Genomic DNA, 16899 nt, shown 5'->3' with positions numbered 1-16899 from the left:
CCCCCACTTTCTCCAAAATTATCTCTAATTCCAATTTATCTTCTAAATTATCTCTAATTCTTATTTATCTCCAAAATTATCTCTAATTTAGTAGAGAGTTTCTCTCCTAAATTATCTCTAATTCCTATTTATCCTCTCCCTTACTTTTTATCTATATCTATCTAAAGAAAGTTTGGATTAAAAAATTTAAGAATTATTTAAATATTCTAACAAAATTATATAATAACTTTAAAATATTTATTGAAAACACAAAAAATAATTTTATATTTTTACAAAATATATCACGAAATTATGTACTAACAATTTAAATTATGTTTTTCTGGATTATCAATTTAAATGTTTTTCAAATATTTAAGAATATGTAATAGCTTTAAATAAATAAAATTCAAATAACAAAAAATTTTAAATATTTTTTAGATTATTTAAATATTTATCATAACTAGATTTTAAATAGTTAAAATAACAGAATTATGTAATAAATTTAAGAAATTTCTTCAAGGTAGAAAAATAATTATAACATAATATTGAAATTAATAATAATTTAATATATTACAAAATTAATATGAAATTATGTAATAATAGTATAGATTATGATTTTATGGATAATTAAATTCAATAAATAATTAATATTTTAAAATTTAAATATTTTACATATTATTTAAGTATTTAAATAACAAAATATTTAACATAACTAGATTTTAAATAGACAAAATAAATTTAAAAAAATTATGAAAAGTAGAAAAATAATTATAACATAATATTGAAAATAATAATAATTTAATATTTTAACATAATAATGTAAATAACTAATTTCACCTATATCAAGTAATAATTCGAGAAAATAACTTTCAAAAAATAACATTTATTAATAATAATTTTAAACTCTTAATTTGTATTTCTTATATAATTATATATACTAAAATTAATATTTATTGTATTTCAGTAATTATTTATTGTTTTTTGTGATAAATGTATTTTCAATGATTATGTATAAATTTATTTTATTTTGTTATTTAACAAAAAACTTTCAATAATTATTGGATATTAAACTACTATTATTGAAATTTTTAAATTTAATTTATTGTACTTATTGTATTTTTGTTATAACTTATTGATTAATATTTATTAGAGATTAAACTATTATTTGAGATTATACTATTTATTGACTAAGTTAATATATTTTTAGTACTTATTGTATTTTTTTATTATCAATATATTTTTAATAATTGTGTATTTTCACTATAAATTTTCAATAATTATTGGAGATTAAACTATTGTTCTTTATCAGAGATGATACTATTAATTTATCTAGAATTATGAGTGTTCATGAGTTGGTTCGTTTCGGTCATAAGCTATTTGGCCAACCAAATTGACCTGGTCAGGTTGGGGAGTTGGTTAGCTAAAACCAACTGAACTTTTGTGAAAACTGACCCACTCAAATTGTATCAATTTGGGTCGATTTTTTGGTTTGATCGGTCGGTTTAAAAGATTTAAACTTAAAAATTATAGTGCAATTATTAAAAAATTAGATTTATGATATAAAACATTTTAGACTAAGAAATATGGGAAATGTCCCACTTTTCCATGTTAAAAAATTTATTTAAAATATAAAATATTAATATATATCCATGGTTAGGCCGTTCGATTTTGGTTGGTTTACAAATGGCCAAAGTGAAATTGAACCAACTTGGTCGAGTTGGGAAATTTTTTAACCAAAGCCGACCTAAAATACTAGAGAACCAAACAAATTGGGTCGAGTTGATCAGGTTGGTCGATTTCATCAGTTTGATGAATAAACCTAACTGAAATTAATTATTTTTTTGTATTATAAAAAATTTATTAAAAGTAATATATAAAATATGAATAATTATTAATTATTTAAAATTTTGAAAATATAAAACAATTTTATACTCTTATGTGATTCTGTTAGTGTCATTTACTAGAACACATCTTACAGTTTTGCATATTTACTTAAACCTACCTTATAGTTTTCATTTTATTAAAACATCCTACATATTTTACAACTTATTTACTTATTAGGGAGTGTTTGTTTTTCCATTAGGTCCATGATTTTTTATTCCAAAAATACCCTTAACACTTTTTTGTACAGAAAACAAAATTAACCAAATATAGTCAATAAAGTGATTGTTCATGTCTTATAAAGGGAAAAAATGGTATTTTTATTTTTATTTTCTTTTGATTAAATTTATTTAAATGAACATTATGGTCAACACTGTCATTTTCCACTATCATTTAATGGAAAATTGATTAAATCCATTGCAAATTATAAGTGATGTTTTAGTAAAATTTTAACTATAGGGTAGATTTTAGTAAATCCATGAAACTATAAAGGGTATTTTAATAAATAACCATTTTCATTATTTAACTTCCGCTTAAAAAATCCCGTGCATCGCACGGGTTCCCGCTAGTTACTTTCTAAAAACAGATCGGTCGTCTTGATTCATATATTTCCTAGCAATTCTGCCTTTTCCCCAAAATAAAGAATACATTTTGCCATCACATATCATTTTTCAAGAAAATCATTCAATTCAGTGCAACCAAACACAGCCTTCGAGTGTAATTTGCATGCCCTTCTTAGCACGGACTCTCTGCTAGTGGGCTTATGATGATCCGTGAACCCATCTTATCATATTATCATAAATATCCCTATTAGATCCTCTACAGTTTTACTAGTAATACCAGGCCAATCATTATATACCACGTCAACTCCGTAGGTCCCACGCGTCATGCTGACGTGATGTATTGCTATTTGCCCAGTATCCTCCGGTTCCCGTTGTGGATTCGAAGTGCTCTGTTATCCTCTTATTATATTATTAGCTTCTGATGATCCGTGAACCCATCTCACGTTCGAAAGCTGTAGGATTATGACTATAGGAGACTCAGATTTCGCTCCATCAAAAGAAATCCGAGGCCACCTCATACAAACGGCTAGCTGGGACCAGCAGTCTCTCCTTTTCGTATTCGGGTCTGCAATTTTCAATCATGTCGTCTCGACCATCCCTCCTTTGCCGGGAAACTTGCAGTCGATTCCACCATTACCACCATAGCACCAAAATGCTGCATTGCTAGAGATTAAGAGAGTAATACCCAATTTCCTGAAATATCGTTTCTTGCTTGGTTTTTCTTGTTTCTTCACAAACAAATCCATTTATCTACTGAAGTTGGAGCTTTTTTTAAATTCTTTTGTTCTGTTGAATTTCTTCATAAAGAAAGCTCATTGAAGCTAAAAGCCTAAAACCCAGTTCTGAAAACAAGTCTATTATTTCCTTTCATTTGTTTTTTTTTTCTTAGTTTCTTGGGAAATAATTTTGTTAGCAAAGGCGAAAGCAGAGAAGAACCCATTTTCAGAAATTGTTCTTTATGCTCTCTTTCTTCACATACAAAGGCCATTTCGGAGGGAGAAGCAGAGTAAAGTCCTTACTTTTACCATTCTCGTCCAATTTTCACTCCTTTAATAACAGATAAATATAACTAGCTAGTCATAAGAAGGTAAGCAGGATACAATACATCTCAAGAACTTCGGATTTTTGTTCATTTTTCTCTCTTTTCAAATCCTTAAAAGCAAAATCTGTGCAGAGTTGGTGATGATAGTGATGATGATGAAGAAGAAGCTTTGTTGCTGCATTTGGTTCATTCTTTCTAACTTGCTGCCTGTCTTTGTGGTTTCCGCCATGAATCACGGTAGGTACCAACCTAGCTCTTTCAAATTGCATCTGTTTTAAAATTAGAAGCAGTTTGATGTCTCAGGAGCTTTTTTTTTTCTTGTCTTTGTGGGAAATATGGTTTGTTTGTTCTAAGACTTCTGGATGTAGTTAGATTTCTTCTACTTCCTCTTTTAGTTACTGGATGAAGTAGGAAGTCAGCCTAAACAGAATGCACAATCTGGTGGAAATGGGATAGATTATATCAAATTGTATAGTAGAAATGTAAGTTGTCGGGATTAACTTTTTAGATCCAATTATGGATATTTCTAAGCCACAGATTTGTCTGGTTAGATGATTCCAGCCATAGGATTTACAGATTTCATTATTAGTTTCTGTTTCTTGACAATCCACTATTCTCTTACATTATTTTGTAAATTGCAGAGTTCAACTTGTGAAATGAACTTTGTAAATGTGTAAGTTTTCAGATTTTGCAAAATCAGTGTTTCATACATTGTATCGGTGTGCAACTCTTTCTTACACAGATTTTTTTTTCGATTTTAGATGTATCACTCTTGTTCTTCTTTTTCACTTCACTCTTTTCATGTATTCATTGATTGTTTGTTCAAGTACCTGTGTTCTCCTGTCTGATGTATGACAGTATGAGAAACCTCCAATTGATCTATTGTTCAATCCAATCTCTTAAATTGTTTGAAAAATAGGCCTCCATGCAGCCTAAGTCATCATAAACCTGATTTGTTTTTTATTTCCATTTTCAAATGATGTTATTAGATGGATAGATAGGACAGTTTTATGTCCTTTTACCTGGCATAATTACTATAAATTGATTTTAATGGTTGATTAAAGCAGTAAACACTGTTTACCATCATTGCTGTCCTTTTTCCTAGGAGTAAGCAGAACAAAACATGGGCATATTCTTCAATGCAGTATGTACCAATATATTGATATAAATATATGATTCCCTAAGAAGTTGCAGCCTCAGAAAAGTCAAGGATCCTACAATCATTTACTTTAATATAATTATTCTTTTATTGAAGTCATATCATAGACATACAAGACATGCACTTATTGTGTGGGTGAGTGACAGTAAGTCCTGCAAGAATTTTGTGATTTTTCTTGTTATTCCAATTTCTCAGTACCTCTTCTTAAGCTAATTATTCCCACATTTTCCCATGTATTTAATTCTTAATGCTTTTTCTCAAGTCAGCCAACGGAAAATAATGAATGATGAATCAGAAGAAGCCCAAATAAATAAAAATTAAATCAAACAAGATTATTGACACGGAAAGTGCTGGATTATGGGAATTAGAATGGGAATGGTATACTTAAAGAGTTGAGAGCTCCTGTCTAGGTGAGTGAGGAAACCAAGCAATACAGATAACTGTGATGCTAGTTTAAGATAGCAGCATATTACAGTATTTATGCAGCCTTTCATAGATCAGTTCATCTGCCCATTTACTGGTGTAGTTATGCAGCCTTTCATAGATCAGTTCATCTGCCCATTTACTGGTGTGGAAACTGTTCACTTGAAGCCAGATTATTATATCCATCAGAATCCCTGATTATAGTTTCCTGTGTAACATGCCATTTAGATCTTATTTAAAACCACGAACAAGCTACTGCCAGTACACCCAGCATTAAACCTCTGCTCTTCTGTTTTATTTGATGATTGTTTTAGACATACAAGAAAATCCTGGAACTACATCTTGAATAGTCCCAGGAAAATTACAAACTCGGTGATCATATAGTTCAGGTGAAGATTACCATTGTGAACATCACTCTTCCTCAAAGTTCCAGCTAACAGGCCTACAAATCCATGAAATAAGGTTCCCGGTGGACCTTGCTGATAACAGGAAAAGATTTGAGTGGCCTTTTAGATGGTATTTTGATATCTTCAAACTTATATGGTATCTGTAATTTGATTTCTGAATACCTTGATGGTAAATAACATGTGAAAGCATACCATTCCTTCTGATGTACTCTTATTTGTCTTGGATTATTCCATGCAATTGTTATACAGGAAACCCTGCAAATGAGCTTGTTAATATCATCAATGAGAATAGAACAGCCCAAAAGCTCCCCATACTAAAAGACAATCCTGGTCTTGGGTGTATGGCCTTGCAGTATGCAGAGGAGTGCAAAGCAAACTGTACTAGCAACAACACCTTAAGCTGCCAACCTGCAGATGATGACTTCACTGAGATCTTTGCTCCCAATTGTGGTGTAGAGTTGCCCACATTTGACATCATATCTGGCCGCATAGTAGGATGTCAGTTTAAGCACATTGAACCATCACAAGCCTTCTCTGACATTCTTGTCCGGGACAAAAAGTCCCTATCCTTATTGATAAGCAAAGGACACACAGAAGTAGGGGTAGGCTTTATTGGGAATAACCATGGTCCTTTCTTTTGGTGCATTTTGTTTAGCAGTGGTCAGACCAATTCTACATTTGTCCTTGAAGATGGTGGAAGAGGCATCAAGCAGAAGAGAGGATGTTTCAGTGGGACCAACATCCAGTGCAGCGGGGTAGACGAGATTGATTTGTTCTTGAACACCCTAAGTGTGATACTCATTATATTTATCTGTTACATCAGTGGTACCATGATGCCATGAAAACACTACAATGAATGTGCTTTTATGCATGGATGATACTGTAATTATTTTGCATAATTAATGGAAATACTTTCACCTATTCTAAAAAAAAAAGGCTTTTGCAGGGCCTTTGTCTTTCAACCATGGATTAACAAATGAAAATTCTCATTTGCCTCAAGTATGACCACAATCAATACATCTGTACTTTGCATAAACTGACAATAACCCATTGCTCACCAGGACAGGGACCATGTTTCAGCATATCTTCAATTCTATGAACATATTCTGAACTTGTCCTGTTATTTAGTTCACAAAGTTTGGAAAGTGGAAAATGGAAACAATATTTTTGTTATATTCGCATTCTGACTTATACACTGTCTAGTTTTCCATTCTTAGTTGTCCAAATATAGGTCTATGCAACCAACCTGTGTTTGGTTTTGATAGAAAATAAGAGAGAAGCAGAAAGTTGAGGGAAAGTTCTTAGGAATTTTACAAAATTTGTTAGGAACTTTTCCTCAACTTTCTGTTTCTCTCATATTCTGTCAAACCAAACATAGCCCAATTGTCCATCAGTGGTCCATAACTTGGAAATAACAGATCATATTCCAACTATCTTCTTTGCCAGAGTTTTTGTGATTGCCAATAGTTCACACTATGGTGTGGGTTCAACCATGCAGATCCTTTGATAGATGAATTTCTGGGGATTGCAATACATCAGCCATCAATTAAGGAGTGTCCAGTTCGTATACATTGGCCAACATCCACTAAATGGTCTAGATGGACTGCATATATGATGCTGAAAACATGGTTGTCAAAATCTTACAATTTACAATGTGATTCATGATTTGAATTATAAATCTCAAGGATTTTGATTTGTGCTAAGCATTGGAATATGGATTTTGTGATAGTAAAAAGCAAAAACAAAGTAGCAATCTCTTGGCTTCAGCATCCTAGTCTACATGTAGAAGTTGACATTTTGTTCCATCTGCAGGATATTTTGGATCTGGCCAAGTATCTTACTGTGGTTTTCTCTTTTAGTAGTAGGAATTGCAACATGGCTGCACGCCTGCTCGTTCGTAAGTCTTTTAGATTTCTTTTTGCCCTCTCCGTGGCTAACAGATTAGTGTGCAAGGGTTTCTCTGTGTAGTGTTTTCATTAGTTTTCTTTGATTGTGTTTCTCTAACTGTATGAACACTTTAGATTAATTTTGCATGATACAGGAAAGAATGATGGAAATACTGTTTCTAAGTTCTAACTGGAAAATATCAATGAAGGTGGACCTACACCCATTTCCTATATGGAGGTGTGACCGCCAAATCAGGCAAGACAACTCTACCAAGCTTATCCTTTCCTACAGTTAATGTTGTGTTTGGATCTAATGATCTGCCTTGTGATGGAAATCATGTGAATCTTGAGAACCTTTTGCAAAGCTCAATCATTGGAGAATCATTGGATGCTACAATAATGCATGCTGACAAAGCCGTCGTGAATTATCGAAACTTCAAGCACAAGAGATACATTCTGGAGCGCAGTGTGGAACCTGGTTTGCAAGGTTCAATGTATCGACACTTATCTTTTTGGGAGCTCTCCGATATGCCCCTACAGGGGGTGGAGGAGCCTTAAACTGGCCCATCTGAACCGGTTTTAAAAAAAAAAAAAAAAGTATAAAACAAAGTACCGATATGACCCGATACGCCATGTATCTATATTTTGAACCTTGCTGGTTTGTCTGAACAACGATACTATGATATGCATATTCTTCATAAAACAGATATGCTTCCTCATGAGAATCAAATTCCATTCCCTTACAAGGCTCAAAGTTTTCATCCTCTTCAGCAAAAGCATGATCAACAGATGGAAAATTCAACGCCAATTCATCCTCTCTTTGTGTCTCTCCTTTACTCATTGTATTTCCAAATCCAGATCTAGAGTCTTCCATTTCATATTCATCTGCATTTACTTCAAGGTCTATTTCCATGTAGAAACCTTGACATCCCGACGGTTCATATAAATTTTTATTTATAATGAACCGATAGGACTGGCAATCATTAGTGGTTCTACGGCATAGCACAAACATTACTTGTGCTATGTTTATTTAATATATATAGAAAATTTGTGACATTTATTTAAAATATATATAAAATATAAATACATATACCGATCAGTTTGATTAACTGTCAGTGTATTTTAGGGTAGCCTAAAACTGAATCGGTCTTTCGATTTTTCAAAATACCGAATTGATCGGATCAGTTAACCGCATTTTCTAGTTCGATTTTCTCAATTCGATTCAGTTTTTCATGAACACCCCTAGTTGTAATGAGTACAAATACACATTCCAAGACTGAAATCCACATTTTTTACATTAACCAATTTTGAGTTCAAAGTTTGTATCAACTTTTTTGATACAAACTTTTCTCTCATTTTGAATATAAAAATGTCTTTACAAGTTATGATAGCTGTCAATTTTAATGGACAAATGTATTTATACAAACCCTTGCAAAATTAAACTACATATCAAACCGGCAAACAAATGCAGCCTCACATACTAGGAATAATATATTTATGTATCAAACCGGCATATACACTGCAAACAATTGCAGCCTCACATACATCTCCTTGCCATAGATGCCTGCTCCGGTTTTGGTCAAGATTGTTTTTGGTCTTTATAAGGTGGATGTTGGTTTTAAGTTATTTAAATCTTTTTCCTTGGTTAAGTTTGTCTATAAAAATATTTGTCGGTTACAGAATTTGGTGGTTTCACCAACCTGGTTTTAACATTTGATATACAATATTTTTGGCTATATAAGTAGTGTTATTTTTACTTTCCAAAATAAAAGGCATGCATCACCTCCACCCAAACAGTGTGGATCAGGAATATTGCCATTAATTACAAAAACAAATAAACCATAAGGGCCCACTTGATATTCCAAAGGTAGGCCCTATGCAAACAGTCTTTAAATATATGTCTGGTGAAAAATCGGACAAATCGACTGTCAGCTATTTTTTGGGCTGTGTTGTTCAGCTCTTTTAGATTGCTTATCAAGACTCAAAGAGTACTCAAAGCAGCTGAACCAACTTAATTAATATTCAACTCAGCCCTCCCGCTGATAGTCATTTGAAGGGCTGTCCACTTCAGTGTCTTTGAATAAATGCCCATACTGAAGTACAGTGGCTTTTGGCTTTCTAAAATGAATTCTACATGGACATCCTATAAACCATATATTTGATAAAAAAATAAGACGAACCCAAATCGGCTGAGTCATTTTAAAGGCTGTTCGCTTAAGCCTCTTTGAATATCAGAAGAGTTGAAAGGGCTTAAAGAGTATAGATTGGCATTCCACCAAAAATGATAAGCTTGGAGACAAAGTGGGACATGTATTTTCATGAATTTTGCTTGTTGGGCGAGGAAAAACCGGTTGAATTCTGCCTTAATGTGTTGTAGCCTTTTCTAGCAATTCACCTAAGCAAAAGTTCTAAAAATGATCCAATTCCCCGGTTTTAATCCTCTGCCATTCACCCAAGGAGGATTCCACCACGAGGTCCACGACCCTTCTTTTATTCACCCGGCTGTGAGGAATGTAGTTCGTGCCTACTATGGTTGTATGCCAAATTCAAATATGGTATGTCCATTTAATAAGAGACCTTTTGGTTTGATAACATTCTTCAAATGTGAATGTGATCAACGGGATACATTTTTTGGACCCAGATCCCATACTTCCACTTCCATTTCGATTTTTTATTTGATCTAAATGCAGTCTAATTCAACTCGATATAAAGTGCCGATTTAAAGCATTGTTTTTCTTATAATGGAAGACAGTTAAACCATTGTTTTTAACCTTAATTATCAAACACAGTTGCCAGGGATACAACATCCCTAACAACTCAACATGAGCTAAAAATAGCTCAAAATATGAAGTTTCTTTAAATGAATTATTACCAAAACCCTAAACTCAAATTTAAAAAAAAAATCTGAAAATTACTTAGAAAAAAGAAGCATATTCTAAATAGAAGGCTATCCAAAAATACAAATTTCCTTAAATGAATTATTACCAAAACCCTAAACTCAAATTTAAAAAAAAATCTGAAAATTACTTAGAAAAAGAAGCATATTCTAAATAGAAGGCTATCCAAAAATACCTATCTCTTGGAAATTACTTTATGGCATATAACAGTTATATATTTAAAACCCAAACCATAGAATCTTAATTTTTCAATCTACATATTTACCACACAAATTTTAATCATGTGCTCTGGACCATAGTTGTCAAGGCGGGCACCTAGGCAATGCCTAGGCAACAAGGCGCCATTTGAGGCTCACCTCGCCTAATTGCCTAATCATTTTCTACTTCCTACTATAAAATACTTTTTTATTCATCCTTTTTTGAGATTATAATTATAAAATAGACATTATTAAACTAAAATAATCATTTTGTGTGTTTATATACTAATTTCTTTTTATTATTTTCTTATTTATTAGGATTTAATTAACACAAACATTGCTAAATGCTGTATTGAACCCTCAAAGACTTAAAAACCTGAACCACTAAGTAAGGAAGAACTAAAAATTTTTATCTAATCGCACATTTTCCTCTTCTACTACTACCAATACTTTTTAGTTTCTTCTTTTCCTATAACAAAAATAAGGGTTTAGCCCCTATATTTTTGAACTCTATTTTCCTTCTTCCTTTTCTTCTCATGAATATGTTGATTTTCTATACTTCAATATGAAATTTATACTTTTCTTATGAAAATCATGAATAATTATTAAAGAAATATGGTTATGGTACCTAGGGAACTACCCTAAGATCTATGTTTTTAACATAAAAAATCCATCACCTAGGTGATGCCTAGGCGACTAGGTGACAAGGCGCCCCCAGTCGCCTAGCCTCGGCTTGGCGCCTTGAAAACTATGCTCTGGACAAGAAGGTTTGCTAGTGAGGTCAGAGGTTTTAGGGCTCTCCTAGACAAGTTACTACACAACCTATTCTCTTACAAATTCAAAAGGCTCAAAAAGTACCATGGCATTTATAAGTATATTATGAAACAAGTTAAATACCATGACAGCTAACAAAATAGAAAATAAAAAATGCATAGAAAAATAGCTGAATATGGCTATTAACAAAACGTAAAGTAATACAGCTTGGTACTGAGTACAGACTACACGAGTAAATTGTGTAAGAATAACCAACATCAAATGGAAGCATGCATTTCATAAAAAGCACTTCATGTTTGTAAATAAAAAAGTTATTACCCAATGTTGGTCCCAGCTATCTGGGGTTTTGGGAGGGGTAGACTGGATACGGTCCTAACCTTTGGCATTTTTTGCAAGTGGCCTCTCTTAGACTTGAACCTGCATTCTCATATTTGCCAGCCTGAGATTTTACCATTACACCCAGTAATGGCCCCTATTCATGTTCATAACTGCCTTACAGAAATCACAAGTTAGTATTACAGGACCTCTAGCCAAAATGGATACCACCAATGACACCAAGCAACAAATAAGTGATTGGAGAGATGCCGCTCATGTTCAGGAATCAAAGTAAATTCACATATTTAGCGCAAACATGCAGACATGACACTTCAATGAGGTTGCCCTACCTAATGCTCACTATGACTTTATGAAATTCAACTACTGTTCCAACAGTTGCCACATGAAAAGGTGATTAATGAAACACATAAAACATTACTGGTTGCCACCTCAGTATAGGTATAGAAACCAGACCCTTCTGAACAGCATAACATAACCTCCTAAAATATTTCTTAGGCACATGGTTAGAGTTTATTGTGCTTAGGTAAACACTTCAAGCTCTTCTTACGCCCATCTAAGCCACAACAGCAGTGACAACACATCATTCACTACCGATCTATTCAATGGATGACTGTTCACTAATAGGATTGTTAGTAACCACATAGCCAGCAACCTTTTGAATGAATGACAGGGATGCTAGCATTAAGTAGCAAGATGTGGCACCCAAATTCTTTTTATCTGAAACCCTTGGAATTGGAAAACAAAAATTTGGTACTACTGTTTCACTAATCCAAGAAGACCAAAACAAAATGAAAAATCCTTCTAAATATCAACCAATTGTTATCTCTCATAAATTCAATCAATTAATATCAGTTGTTCAGTTGCTCTAATGACAGCAATGTTAAACAAATGACAAGAGGAGGTATGACTAAAATTTCAAATCATTATCACAATACTTTGACATCATTTTTTGTGAGTGCAATAGCCTATATGGCTAAGTACAAAATGGAGGGCTTCCTGCTACAATTTAGTTGGCATGACTAGTTGATTACGTCATGAAAGATAGTTGGCAAATTTAAATCATAAAAAGAGCAAGCAGCTAATCAAGGAAAAACTGCTAACCATACAATTTTAACACCTCTACAAATTTTCCACCTTGCCAAAGTTTGAATCTATCTAATATTTAATCAAAAACCAAATTGGGTACATATCTCAACCCCATATATTTATCATCCTGCATGCTCTGTTGATTTCCATAGTAACTTTTAAGTGTTACTAGAATTGCATTTAATCATCCCTGTAGCAAGTGAAATCCCAAAAACAAAAATGGAGATTAATATATAAGTATTGCATATGGACAGAAAACAAAATTTCTTAATAATTATATCATAGTTATAGCATGTGGTACCAACCCTCAAAATCTCTGTTGTATGTCATATTGGTCATCACAAGCTGGCATCATTGAACTTAAATGCTCCTACATGCGTGGAAACACAGTGTAAGAACCAATGATTACTACATTATATTTGATAAACATATTATCAGGAAAACTACAATTTTGTGCAACTCCACAATGATCATAATATTTAGTTGAACATACCAGCCTTTGCATGGTCTCTTCAGTGCCAAAACCACCATGAACTGCTGATGCGCTGGGCTTTGTGGTATACTTTATAGAGTTATTTACCTTTGTAGATTTTCTTATAGCTTCCTCAAGTGCTTGAACTGCAATATCGTAACTCTCTTGAGATATTGAAGCCTCAATCCCCAAATTAATGGCCCGCTGACACAAATCATTGCAGCGTTTTGCCCTGGAGTCTACTTCCTCAGATCTCTGTCCGATGGCATGCCTGCTCCTTGCATCTTTTGTCCACCGTTTCAATATATACTGAGATGGGATTTCAGTCACAGCTGAAAATTGGAGAACAATCATTGCATGCCTGCAAAGAAAGCCTTTATATTCAAACAAATGACACAAACAAGACACCTCTGACTTTGTTTCATCCCAGGCCACTATGTATTCCTTTTGTGCCTCATAGTCAAGGACTGTATATATTATCTTGGTCCCATCTTCTTTCTCCTTTCTAGGATGGCATGCAACTATTCCCGAAACTTCAACTTGAAACTTTCTGAATATTTCATGTGTATAGATTGTTGACATTTGCTTTTCATAAGGTGAATGAGTTTTTAAAGTAGGTACCCCATGCCATGTATCAAAATCTGCTTTAGATTCCTCATCATGACTATCTTGTTGAATAACTTTGTACTGCACTAAAAATTCTTTCAATGGGGTATTTTTGTATACATACTTGTCAAAGAAAGAGCTTATATTCTCAGATTGATGGGTGCTTGACATCCCGACAAGAGAAGTATCTTTTATATAAGCTGGCACCCAATGTTTCCGGTCTTCATACAATGTTATAATCCAATCATCCTCTTGAATTTCAAAATTTTCAATCATTTTCAACCATTGATTTTCAAACTCGCCCTCTGTCCATGACCTGAAAACACAATTATTAAACTCTTCAATAAAGTTTTTATTTCTTTCAATTACATGACCAAGCTTCTCAGTAACACTCCTTAATATATGCCACAAACAAAATTGATGGTGTATATTTGGGAAGACCTCTGCAACAGCTGCCTTCACGGCTTTTTCTTGGTTAGTAATTATGACTTTTGGAGCTACACCACCCATTACTTTGAGCCATGTACGCATTAACCAAATAAACGTTGGTCTAGCCTTATCCGCAAGTAAAGCACATCCAAACAATATTGGCTGAAAATGATGATTCAAGCCAACAAGAGGAACAAAAGGAACCTTATATTTCTTTGCAAGATATGTAGTGTCAAAATAAACCACATCACCATAACTGAAATAATCATTCCTTCCTTTAACATCAACCCAGAAAACATTTCTCAAACGCTGTTCATCATTCAAATCAATTACATAGAAGAAGTTAGGATTCTCCTCTTGCATATGCATAAAATGATCAAGCATAGCTCGTGCATCCTCTGATTCTATAGCCAATCGCCCTTCTCTATCCATTTGATTCCTAATGTCCTCCTCTGGACAATCAACACTTTGATATCCACTGTGTTGATTGGAGGACATCATAGCACAAACATTACTTGTTTGTATCTGGGCAATGTGTAAAATATCTAAAATTTTCTTGCTAATTAGACTCATGCTCCTGCGCCGTCGGAAGAAAAATGCTCGAGCAGGCAAAAGCTCATGATTATGCTCTTTTACAAAATTATGCACAACCCACTTTCCGTCTTGTCTTCTTTTCACATGCATGCTTGCTTTGCAATCTGTCCTATGAGAAGGTCGTGAGTTAACAGCTTCACCCTTTTGACGATAGCTTCCTTGTCTAAAGCATGCAAAATGTGCATCAATGAACTTCCCTGTCAGAGTTGAACGTCGGGTATTCTTCTTCTTGATTGTGAATCCTAATGACCTAGCATATTCTTCATAAAACAGATATGCTTCCTCATGAGAATCAAATTCCATTCCCTTACAAGGCTCAAAATTTTCATCCTCTTCAGCAAAAGCATGATCAACAGATGGAAAATTCAACGCCAATTCATCCTCTCTTTGTGTCTCTCCTTCACTCATTGTATTTCCAAATCCATTAGATCTAGAGTCTTCCATTTCATGTTCATCTGCATTTACTTCAAGGTCTATTTCCATGTAGAAACCTTAACCTTTGAATCAATAGATTCCTCTGTCCTATGCCAAAAAAAAGTATGGAAAAAATTAGTGAAACACAGTGAACATCCATAGTTTTGAAAATGGCATAACAAATAATATATGCAGGATATAACAAGACCAAAATTAAATGACATACAATCATACATAAGGAGGGTCTCATAACACAGTACACAAAAAGGAACTGTACATACGAGATTGCAGACCACATGACTCCACAAACAACCATATTCGAATAAACAAGTTCAAAACTAAGGCCACTGATTACATTCAGTTATCAGGCCCCTTTCACCTTATATTTTGTTCTCAAAGTAAAGCTTATTTTATCTCCTTAAAAGATACTAACTGAAAGGTACAGAGTGGTTGTTTTGACTTTGTCACACTCAACTGCGACATAATTGAATTGAAATCTGAAACAAAATGAATAAATAAACAAACAACTAGAGACTAAAATTGTACCTTGGCTTCCCCACAATCTTATCCGCAAACCCAATAGGGTTTGGGAGGTTGTTTGAAATCCACAACTCACAGACCCTGCACCCGGATAAACTGTATTTTCTGCTCTGAAACTGAGAGGTCAAACATCAAATTAGGAGCTTCTGATAGCCAATCCGCGGAAACCCGAACAGAATCATACCCAAGAAATCTTGTTCCCACAATCAGACGAATGTAGGGTCTAATTCCACTACAGCGGGGGAAAGGAACAACCCTCCAGGAAATAACGAACAGAGAGAGACACCTCGAGGGTGCTAGGTTCCGTCTCCCTCGCCGGCGACGGCTTCGCGTGTCTGAGAATTCTTTTTCAGGCCAAGGTCCGGAGAGAAAGCAAGATGATGGGAATAGTAACTGAACTTGCGTGCGATGCACGCGCTGCTTCTGTTTTTGTCGTTTATGATGCGTGAACCGCACGCTACTGCAATTTCAATTTGACAAGCAGATGATTTGTGGTCCGCTCGCCGGTTCCTGTTCGAAAGATTCTTTGTGGAATTGTGGTCGAGATTACGAGGGCAATTTTGTTATTTTGAGATTTCGGAGCTCATGCCATTTTGGACTCCGAAATCCGAATGGATCAAGCGCCAGATTTGAAGAGTAATAAATTTGGCTATAGTCCCCCAACAACAGAAGGGTTGCAAATGAATCGGATTGAACCGGATATATTATGATCAAAATGCCAATATCAGTATTTGGATCTGAATCTTATTATATCGGATTGTAATTTGATTAGGATATTCAAAAGAGTTAATGCAATAAATTAAGAATGATCAGAATATTATATATCATTAATAAAATGGATTAAAAATTAATTTGATAGTACATACAAGGAAAAAAGGCTCTTAAATAAATATACATCATTTAAACCAATACTAATAAATATAAATTATCATTAGGGCCAAAAATACTGAGAATAACCCTAAACTTTTGAGTTAGTGTCACTTAGGTCCCCAAACTTTCTTTTTGTCATAGAGAATCTTGTACTTTTGACATTGTTCCTTTAAGCATTTTATCATCTTTGAACTTTCATGTAATCATTTTGCCCAAGTTTTAAACCTTTCTTATCTTCTATTTATTTTGCTATTTTCATTTTTTAAGACCATTTTGCCAAATCATTTGCTCCTCGTAGAGTTGGCACCAACCTCACAGCTCTATCCCACTGTGTATTGAGAACA

The 16899-nt window shown here is 33.8% G+C and overlaps 2 protein-coding genes across 15 annotated transcripts; one reads left to right on the top strand and one right to left on the bottom strand.

The window, feature by feature from the left end:
- The first annotated feature begins 1150 nt into the window (after positions 1 to 1150).
- Positions 1151 to 8094, top strand: LOC104606409 (uncharacterized). Of its 12 annotated transcripts, none has more exons than XM_088890035.1 (5): positions 1154 to 3429; positions 3598 to 3702; positions 6953 to 7082; positions 7267 to 7351; positions 7496 to 8094. In XM_088890035.1, the coding sequence occupies exons 2-5, from the start codon at positions 3606 to 3608 to the stop codon at positions 7634 to 7636; spliced, it is 453 nt and encodes a 150-aa protein (XP_088746161.1). In that variant the 5' UTR covers positions 1154 to 3429; positions 3598 to 3605; the 3' UTR covers positions 7637 to 8094. The 12 variants fall into 12 exon arrangements, 9 of the variants coding, with proteins under 9 accessions (XP_088746161.1, XP_019054843.1, XP_088746160.1 ...); XM_019199298.2 differs by having other exon boundaries at positions 1154 to 3510; XR_016077483.1 differs by lacking the exon at positions 6953 to 7082 and having other exon boundaries at positions 1160 to 3429.
- Positions 8095 to 8618: 524 nt separating this feature from the next.
- LOC104606411 (protein FAR-RED IMPAIRED RESPONSE 1-like) lies at positions 8619 to 16146 on the bottom strand. 3 transcript variants are annotated; one of them, XM_088890029.1, is made up of 4 exons: positions 15692 to 16146; positions 13124 to 15253; positions 12936 to 13000; positions 8619 to 11696 (listed from the first exon to the last, which is right to left on the bottom strand). In XM_088890029.1, the coding sequence occupies exons 2-3, from the start codon at positions 15212 to 15214 to the stop codon at positions 12938 to 12940; spliced, it is 2154 nt and encodes a 717-aa protein (XP_088746155.1). In that variant the 5' UTR covers positions 15215 to 15253; positions 15692 to 16146; the 3' UTR covers positions 8619 to 11696; positions 12936 to 12937. The 3 variants fall into 3 exon arrangements, with proteins under 3 accessions (XP_088746155.1, XP_010269884.1, XP_010269883.1); XM_010271582.3 differs by lacking the exon at positions 8619 to 11696 and adding an exon at positions 12334 to 12820 and having other exon boundaries at positions 15692 to 16143; XM_010271581.3 differs by lacking the exon at positions 8619 to 11696 and adding an exon at positions 12334 to 12820 and having other exon boundaries at positions 13124 to 15248; positions 15692 to 16143.
- Positions 16147 to 16899: the final 753 nt, after the last annotated feature.

The sequence above is a fragment of the Nelumbo nucifera genome, chromosome 6 (assembly GCF_055504915.1).
Source record: "Nelumbo nucifera cultivar China Antique chromosome 6, China Antique-T2T, whole genome shotgun sequence".
Classification (NCBI taxonomy): domain Eukaryota; kingdom Viridiplantae; phylum Streptophyta; class Magnoliopsida; order Proteales; family Nelumbonaceae; genus Nelumbo; species Nelumbo nucifera.
This window is presented reverse-complemented; position numbering and strand designations above follow the sequence as displayed.

Excerpts from the sequence above, each read along its gene's own strand:
- LOC104606409 (XM_088890034.1), top strand. The coding sequence starts at position 3,606 with ATGATAGTGATGATGATGAAGAAGAAGCTTTGTTGCTGCATTTGGTTC. Across the intron at positions 3,703-5,703 it reads GGTTTCCGCCATGAATCACG|GAAACCCTGCAAATGAGCTT; the intron begins GTAGGTACCAAC and ends ATTGTTATACAG.
- LOC104606411 (XM_088890029.1), bottom strand. The coding sequence starts at position 15,214 with ATGGAAATAGACCTTGAAGTAAATGCAGATGAACATGAAATGGAAGAC. Across the intron at positions 13,001-13,123 it reads AAGAGACCATGCAAAGGCTG|GAGCATTTAAGTTCAATGAT; the intron begins GTATGTTCAACT and ends CCACGCATGTAG.